Source organism: Cryptomeria japonica, chromosome 7 (assembly GCF_030272615.1).
Source record: "Cryptomeria japonica chromosome 7, Sugi_1.0, whole genome shotgun sequence".
NCBI classification, from domain to species: domain Eukaryota; kingdom Viridiplantae; phylum Streptophyta; class Pinopsida; order Cupressales; family Cupressaceae; genus Cryptomeria; species Cryptomeria japonica.
Genome location: NC_081411.1, coordinates 68,844,598 through 68,854,341, shown reverse-complemented (window position 1 = coordinate 68,854,341; position 9,744 = coordinate 68,844,598). Strand labels below are relative to the sequence as shown.

The 9,744-nt window shown below is 31.1% G+C and overlaps 1 protein-coding gene across 1 annotated transcript; it reads left to right on the top strand.

The window, feature by feature from the left end:
* The first annotated feature begins 8,530 nt into the window (after positions 1 to 8,530).
* On the top strand, positions 8,531 to 9,529 carry LOC131856433 (F-box/kelch-repeat protein SKIP11-like). The gene has a single exon (XM_059208227.1). It carries the CDS (start codon positions 8,531 to 8,533, stop codon positions 9,527 to 9,529), a length of 999 nt encoding a protein of 332 aa, XP_059064210.1.
* Positions 9,530 to 9,744: the final 215 nt, after the last annotated feature.

Below are 9,744 nucleotides of genomic sequence, written 5' to 3'. Positions count from 1 at the left end.
AAACATTTACACTTATCACTGCATACCTTGAGGATGATTTAAAAAAATATAGCTATGTGTTGAGTAAATTATTGATGCATTAGGGCTCTCTCTACTCTGGTTTTAAAATTTATGAACACTAATAAAAAATTTGATATGTTTGTTTAAGCTTTTCGCTGCTATGGATGGCTGGTATCACTTATTCTTTTAGGTATATGCAATCAATAGTATCTTACTACAGACCTTTGAGACCAATTGGTCAGTACTACATATAGCTTTTGATGTGGAGATACTTATCCATGATCTACATTATCAAACGCATCTCAGTAAGTAGTTGGTATTGGTAATTACCTGATATTGAGACCATTTTGGCTGCCCATATTGAGGCAGCCAAAGAGCTAGATGAAATTTCTGCAATATAGAAAAATGGAATTGCGATGAAGGATGTTGCAGTGAGGCCCCAACAGCTAGATGAGATTTCTGCAATATAGAAAAATAAGAAATTGTAAATGCCCTACTGCATAAATAAAATTGATTTCCTTGGGGCTGATATGGTCATAAGCACTACTCAGATATGGTATTAATTACTTTATATGGTTATTGCAGTGCTGTCATCATCTATACATGGATTTTGAAAATTAAATTATTGTTACACATAAAATGTATGGATCAAAAAGCTAAAGTTTTAACCTATATGAATTTTTACTACTCATTATCGAAATCATTGAATTCTGTATTTGTTTGTTCTCCAAGGGTATTTGTTTGTTCTCCCTTCTACTCTTTCTATTTTAGTTTAGGTAGTTGGACTATTTTGTTGCAGTACAAAAATGTACCCGTTCTCTGTTTGTTTCTTTTTTTATTTCTATTTATTTTTTTGTGAGTAAAAATAAAAAGCAATCCAAGAATTACTGCACCAAAAAGAAGTATGATTATAGAGTGACACAAAAGATACCAACTGAAAAATTTTGTATTGCTTTAAATATGGCTGGGCACATTTCTGAAACCAAAACATCGACACTTTTATTGTTACCAAATCAAATCTTTGAGAACACATGAAGTATTGCTAAATTTATTGCTATCGTCAAGTTGACATCCTCAACACTAAAATTTTGGTAAATCATTGACAAATTTTATTTATTTAATTGATCCCACTTATTCTATTAATTAAATAAGTCTTCATTTATTCATCTCTTAATTCTTCTCTTACCTACCCCGTTTATTATTTAACTATTTCCTCTACCTACCCTTTAATCCTAACTGACCATTTAACTTTACACCTACCCCCTTTATTATTTAGGTATTTCCTCTACCTACCCTTTAATCCTAACTGACCATTTACCTTTAGACCTTTTAATCTCATCCCTCCATTTCTTACTGTGTTATCTATATAAGAGGATGTCCTCTTCCTTTTCAACCCTAATCAGTGTGTCTAATCAATCTTATGTAATCAAAACTTATTATGATTAAGCTATTAACCACAATCCATTCTTTACTGAGATCTTATGCACACATAAAATTTGAGAGAAAATAAATCAAACAAGATCAATGGTGATAGGAGACAATGGAAATTGAAACCCTACTTGACATGTGAATGGTCAGATTGCTTTATTTTGTTGATTTGTATGATCTTAGGTACTTCTATTGCTATTGGTGAATTTTTCATTCTAGGACCTAGATTGTTTGTGGTTGAATATTTATGGTTTTATAATAGTTTATCATCATCACTTTTCACCGTATACATTATGTATGTATGTATGTATGTATGTATGTATGTATGTATGTATGGATGTTTATACACATGTGTGTGTATGCACTAGTAGTATTTGTAGTTGGAAGTTGCAACATATAAATAATAAAATAATTATCTATCAATTATTATTTAATAAGTTCAAAATTTATGTCTTATTGATTATTTAGTTATTTTGAGGTTCACGAAAAGGTTGAATTTATTTTAGTCTTACATTTCTTGTAGTTGTTTAGGTTTTGGTTTAGGGTTTAATATAGTTTAATATTCAATTAGGATTAGGGTGAGGATTATATTTTATTCAAGATAAGGTAAGAATTCAATTTGATAAATGGCTAAAGTTCAATTTGGTTTACGATTTGAGTTTAATATGGTTTAGTTCTAGAGTTTAATTTACTTTTTCTTAGGGTTAAAGCTCAACTTGGTTAAAGATTTAATTTAATTAAGGGTTAGAATTCAATTCCATTTAAAGTTTAGATTATGCTGTAGTTTGGTTTGAGGTTAGGTTCTAATTATGTTTATAGTAATTATTCAATTTGGTTTAGTGTTAAAGTTCAATTGATATGGTTTAAGATTATTGTTTAGTTTGGTTTAATATTTAGTTAGGTTCAGATGTAAAGTTAAAAATGTATTTATGGTTAGGGTTTAGGGTCAATTTAGTTTACGGTTGTGTTTGAATTTGGTTTAGGATTGAATTTGTCTTAGGTTTAGTTTTAGGGTTACATTTGATTTAGTGTTACATTGATTAATTTAGTTTGTGTTTTGGTTCAAGATTAGTGTTTAGTTTGGTTTAATATTTAATTAGGTTCAGTGATAAGGTTAAAATTTATTTATGATTAGGGTTTAATTTTGTAGTGTCGAAAACTGCATATCTCTTTGTAATTTGACCTACATTTTTTTTGAGCACTTTAGTGTCCATTCCCCTAGAAATTGAGTAGGCTCATTTCATTCATTACATAAGCTTTTTACCTCTTATGCTTCTCAATGCACCTTTCAGTAGCTATCCTTCAACTTATGTTTCATGTTAGTTGTGTGTTTCTCTTGCCACTTGTCACTTTTGATTGTGATTCATTTGGACACTAGCGTGTAACGTGAACGCCCACACGATACACATTCATCCTATGAAATCTCAACATTGAAATGTCTATTCTGAGCACACCTTTCCACTTATCACCTATCTTGGTCAGTGAACACAGTCCCAAATCTTTCAAATAGCTCATTAGCCCTCTTCTTTCCATCCTCTTCTCTCTTTTTAAATTCATCTTTCTCTTATTTCAATCTCTCTAGATTTTGGATACAATCTCTTTGGTTCTCTAGGTTCTCATAGCTTTCTCTTCCTTTCTCTCGCTTTCTGCAATAGTCTCTAGTTTCCTACAACACTCTCAAGCTCTTACAAAAGTATTTTGAAACTCTCTTAGATTTCTCAATCCCCTTTGGTAATACCTTTCTGCCATTCTTTCTATCTCATCTTTCAGTATCATGGGATTTATCACATGTCCTATCTATTTAATTATTTTATTATTCTATTTATTTGTCTTTTGATCTATCTATCTATTTGGGTTGTCGGTGGAGGCGGAAATATCAAAACAAAGGTCTGACTAAGGTGGACTCCAAAATACAACCCCCAACTTTTTCCTTCTTGCTTGTGTGGAGGTTTATAATCATAAGAAGCATATCATTTAACGAGAGGATTCAATCATGTACCAGTTATGGACTTCCTTCTTTTTCCTCTTCTTAAGTCATTCTAATATTTCTCATTTTGTTTTATTAGGTTATATTGTTTTTTTTCCATATTTATTTAACATTATAATTGTATCTGCTACCCCCGTATAGTTTCTGTAAATTGTTCGTACTAGAGGATAGCAATCCGTGTTGGTGTTCTATCTCTGTGCACTCATCCTAAGGACAAAGACTCAATAGAGTCATCAAGGAGTCTCGTCTATTCTCTACTAGCTTATCTTTTCAGTTTTACCCCCCCCCGCTCATCTTTAGCATCAATTTGAGTGGCATAGCGCTGGATTGATTTATCCTGTAATATTCATCATCTTGGACGTGACAAATCCCTTCCTCTACAAATTTAATTTATGGTTTAGGGTCAATTTGGTTTAGGATTATGTTAGAATCTAGATTATGATTGAATTTGTCTTAGCTTTACTTTTAGGGTTCCATTTGATTTAGTGTTAAATTACTCAATATAGTTTTTATTAGGGATAGGATTGATTTGGTATAAGATTAAGGCATAAATTAGTTTTTTTGGGGGTGCTCAATTTGATTTGATTAGGGTTAAATGGAGGGTTAGGGTCAAGGTTGAATATGGTTTAGTGAACCATGAGGTGTAGTGTTCGATTTATTACAAGATTAGGGTTATGCTTCAACTTTGTGTAGGGTTACAATTCAATGTGGTTCGACATTCAAATAGGTTTAGGTTAATGGTTTAATTTGGTTTAGTGTTATAATTTGGTTTTGTTTAAGGTTAGGGTTCAATTTTATTTTTTTAAGTGTTAGGGTTTGATTTTCTTTATGATTTAGATTTAGTTTGGTTTATGGTTTGGGTTCACATTGCTTTACCTATAGTGTTCAATTTGGTTGAATGTTAATGTCAGGGTTCAATTTCATTTATGTTACATTTAAGGTTGAATTTAATTTGACTTATTTTAGGTTTAGTGTTATAGTTTTAAATTTGGTTATAGGTTAGGTTAAGGTTCAATTTGATTTTGTATTTTTTTTAGGTTTTCCGTAGTCTTAAATTGGGTTGAGTTTTAGAATTCCGTTTGATTTGGTGGCCAATTATGCTTGAAGTGAGTATTTAGTTTTGCATAATATTTTGTTAGAAGTAGTTTGGTTTAGTGTTAGCGTTAAAATTTTGTTATTTGTAAGTGCTAAGGTTCAATTTAGTATTGTGGTAGTGTTTTTTTTGGTTTAGCATTAAATTTGGTTGAGAGTTAGCACTTAATTTATTTCAAAGTTTAAATGTGATTAAACTTAGGATGTTATTTTGTATAGTGATAGAGTTCAACATATTTTAGAGTCAGGGTTAAATTTTGTTTAGGTCTACAATTCAGTTTTGTTTAGTGTCATGGTTTTAAATTTGGTTCAATATATTTTAGGGTTAGGCTTCAATTTGGATTTGTTAGGAATGAGAAAGGCAACTAAGAGGGGGGGTGAACCAATTTCCCTTCCAGTCCCTAACAAATGGTATTAGAGCCAAGTCCTCTTTTTGCAGAAGTCTGACAGCTTGAGGAAATCCTATAACAGCAAAAAATTTCAAGAAGGACAGTCCAAAAATTGATGGATCTAACTATGGTGTATGGAAGAACGGAAAGGAGACACATCTAAATTGCATTGGAAGAGACATATGGGAAGTTACAATGAATGGCTATGTTGGTCCTATAGCGAATCAACCTAATCCACCAACATTGGGGAAAGACCAAGAGAATGATTGCAAAGAAAGAGGAACACTTTTGAGCGCATTATCAGTTCAGAAAATCATGGGATTATCAGACTGATCTACTGCTAAAGATATTTAGGATAAATTGGAGACATTGAATGAAGGAGATGCCACTATCAAAATTGCAAACCTGGAATGTTTCCGGGTCGGGTATGAAAATTTGAAAATGGAAGAAGATGAAAGAATTTCTACTTTTATGGAAAGAATTAATGAAATTTTTTTAGGTATACAATGTTGTGGAGGTTCGTTAAGGAAAGAAGAAATTGTTTCTTAAGTTTGAAGAGATTTTCCATTGGCATTCAAAATGAAAGACATTTCTATTAATGAGTTGAGAATAATGCCTAATACATCAATATCTAGAGATACCCTGGTTGGAAAACTTTCAGCATTTGAGCTTGAGGAATTTGGTCCTGTTGCTACAATTAAGACAAATTTAGCCTTCAAAGCATCATCATCTGGAGCATCATCATCATCATTTGACAAATCTGATTGGAAAGCACTTTATGGAAAAGAACATGAAGATATTAGGAAGGAAAATGAAGAACTAAAAAAGGTTGAAGCACTATTTGCAATGAAAATGCCTATAGGTCCTGTTGGAAGTAAGTATGAAGGTAAAGAACCATTTAAATGTTTTAATTGCAATAAAGTTGGTCATATGGCATCTAGATGTTCTCATAGACATGCAAGATTGAGAGAAGAAGCTAAAAGAACATATAAGCCTAACCCTGAATATCAGAGATACAGATTTAAGAACAAAGATAAATTTTGTTACTATGCTTAACTCTAATTTTAACAATAACCATGACTTTAATTTTAAACCTAATCTTTAATCTTTAATATTTAGTTGAACCCTTGTTCCAACCATTATTCTAAGAATGACTCTAGTTATAACTCCAATTTTACATAAGTTGTACCTTTTCTCTCATTTTGAGCTTTATTTGTGAGTGTTAAAACTATTCAAAAATTAATAATTTTGTGTATGAGAATCTTGGTTTGAGTTTGGGTTAAGGAACATATAAGCCTAACCCTACAGACTGGATGTTGATAAGCTCCCGGAGAAGTCCCTGATGGCTCATGAAAAGTGTTTCCAATTGTTTTTTGGGGAGATTAATATTCTAAAACCGGAGATTAATATTCTAAAACCGGGGATTAAAGATCTTATTACCACTTTCATTGAAATTCTAGCTCTAGCTAAAACTGACGAACTCCTTAAGTTATCCCAAAAAATTATGAAAGATTTTAAGATCATTAAGAGTGAACAAGAGGCAAAAATAGATAGGCTAGAGAAAGATATTCAAAAATTGAAAAGTAAACTAAAGGTTTTGGTGGAGGTTAGCAAGGAAGCCATTCATAGAAATGTTGAGGGTCTCAAAAGACAATGCAAAATTTTCCATGCAGAAGGAGTAGATGACCAGAGCCGAGAGATCCTCATATTTCAACTTAACTAAGATGAACTAGGAGGTGCAGCAGTCCATAGGACCATGTACCAGGACTAGGAGAAAACATCAGGTAACTGGTAATTCGAGGTTCATTATGGAGGAACTCCAGGAGATTAATAATAAAGCTATCCAGAAGAATGTTGAGCTTATGAAATCTCTTTCTTAGCATTTTTTGGTTGGTGTGTCATGTTTAGGTCTATTTTTGGTGGCTTTTTTTAATGGGGTGAATCCCCTGTTTCTATAGCTCGTTAGACTCTACTTAGTATGTTTAATTTTTTGTTGGATTTGGAGTTTGGGTCCCTATAAAACCCGTTTATCTTAATCAAAAATAAATTTTAACCCTAAGCGTATACGAAACTCATTGGTATTTTTAAACAAAATTGATCAATAGATCATATTGAATTAGAAATCTTAACCTAAATAAAAAATAAATGAATTAAAGGAATAACATAAATTAAACAATAGTTATAAACGAACTACAATTCTTAAAGTAAACCTAGTTAAAACCAAAATAAAATTAAACATCACCCTCACTATAAACAACATTGAACTCTATGCCTAAACCACATTCTACATCAAACAACTTTGAAATATACACCTACCACTAAAAAATAATAAAAATATAAACCTTAGCCATAAACCATATTGAACCCTAATCCTAAATTAAATTAAACCCAAATCTTGAACCAAACTCAACCATAACTCTAACACTTCAACAATTTCAATGGTAATTAAATTGAACTATAAACCTAACACTAAATCAAAATAAACCTTAACTAAATAATTGAATCTCATAAACCAAAATAAATCCTACTCGGGTCTAGCCCTAAACCTCAACCTAATTGACCCTCACCTTAAAACTAACCCTATACAAAATTAATTGTAAATATAATTAATTGTAGACTACACCAAAATAAACACTAACACAAAAATAAACTCAAACTTCACCCTAAAAAAAAAAAATACTTTAACCCTAATACTATACGAAATTGAATGCTAATTTTAAAGAAAGTTGAAGAGTAAATGAAATTGAATGTTAAACCTTAATCTAATTTAACATCAAACCTAACTAAACACTCAAAAAAAACAATATGGAATTGTAACCCATTCCATTAAAAATATTATTAAAATATAAACCTTAACAAAATTAAACTCTAATGGTAAAACAAAATGAAAAATGGCAAGCATTAGTTATTTAAAATATTCAAATTATAAAATAATTAATTCTTTAAAAATTTAAATAATTCATTTAATATAAATTATTGAACTTATTATATTATATATATATATATAAGCTAGTTCTAAGTCTAAGTCTAATTGTAGTGATAACCATAATCCATAATGAATTCTAATTCTAACCCTAATTGAACTCTCATCCTATACCTAACTCTAATTTTAACAATAACAATGACTTTAATTATAAATCTAATCTTTAATCTTTAATATTGAGTTGAACCCTTGTTCTAGCCATAATTCTAACAAGGACTCTAATTATAACTCCAAGTTTACATAAGTTGTACCTTTCCTCACATTTGAAGTTTTATTTGTGAATGTTAAAACTATTCAAAAATCAATAATTTTGTGTTTGAGAATCTTGGTTTGAGTTTGGATTAATGAACATATTAAAAAATCAAATAATGTAATTGGGTTATATATTTAATTATATATAATTATAAGACCATGGCAGCTGAGTTATAATTAATTATGTAACTATATAAGGCGTTTTCACTAACATGGTATACTATTAATTCTAAAGGCATTCCATAAGGGCGTGGCCATTGAATCTGGATGATCGTTTATAACTATATGGTAGTAATGCTACTAAAATAATTCAATACAATTCTTTGACATTTTGCACACTCTGGCTTTATGTGAAAGAGTCTTGAGCTCCATATCTTATTTAAGAAGAAAAAGTTGATAATGGATTTTTTGCAGGAACTTCCTGAACAGATATTTCGGGACATCTTACTAAGACTGCCATACAAATCTCAATCAAATATTAAGAGGTTATTGAAACCTGCCAGAAGATTGATGGAAAGCTTCCATTTTTATAAAGACAGAATTAAGTTTGGACTGACTAAGAAATATATATGTTTTCTGGAGAAGCCCAATCGGACATCTAGACACAATTCTATAAGGATATCTATATACGATCCTGTCGATCAATCATATAAAAGGCTTCCTCGTTTTCACAGACTTCCTGAAGTTTCCTATATCATAAATGTGAATCATAAGATTGTTCTACTGGGCGCGGAACGTGATATTAATCCAATATTAATTATATATGATTTATTATCTAATACATGGAAGTATGGTGCTGAATTTCCCATCCCCACACCTAGCGGCCTAGGGTTTGCATGTTGTGCCTCACCTGATGGATCCATTTACATTGCAGGAGGATTAGCCAGGTCTGGTCTTTCTCTTGGAATGCGTGAAGCAGCAGTTTATAAAGTAGATGAAGACAGGTGGGAGATTCTTCCTAAGATGTACTATGGAATGTACAGCTGTAGGGGTGTTTTTATTGAAGGAATGTTTTATGTCTTGAGTTTACGAAATCTTGGATGTCAAAGATTTGATCCCAGAACAAGAAAATGGACAATGATGTTTGATATGTCTTTGCCTAGTCTATGCTGTAAGGTTCTCTATGCGTTTGGAAGACTAATTGCGTATGGAATCAAAGGAATAATGCAATATGATTGGCAAGGAAGGATATGGAGAGAATTGGACCCAATCCCTGGAAACCTTTCTTTCAGTTCTCGTGCCACAGTGTGGTGTGATCGAATTTTCTTTTGCGGAAGTTTTGGTATCCTTCGTATGTATAAACCTGGAGCACCTTCCTCTGAGAGGTGGATTTCTCTTGACGTACCCAACAATTTTTTGGAAATGAATGTCGTATCTATTACCACCATAGAAATTTAGTATGTTCTTAAAATCATTTAAACCATATGATTGTGTCAAAGTAGACTTCAGATGTCTATTTCTAAGAATTTAATAGTTACCGTTCTGTTGTGATATTTTTATTAAAACCGATGTATTTGAAAGCTTTTGAGAAAAATTAATTTTAACATTACTTTTAAAAATAATTTTTATTTATATATTTTTCATTTTACTTTTAAAAAATCTTTATTATCATT

Excerpts from the sequence above, each read along its gene's own strand:
- LOC131856433 (XM_059208227.1), top strand. The coding sequence starts at position 8,531 with ATGGATTTTTTGCAGGAACTTCCTGAACAGATATTTCGGGACATCTTA.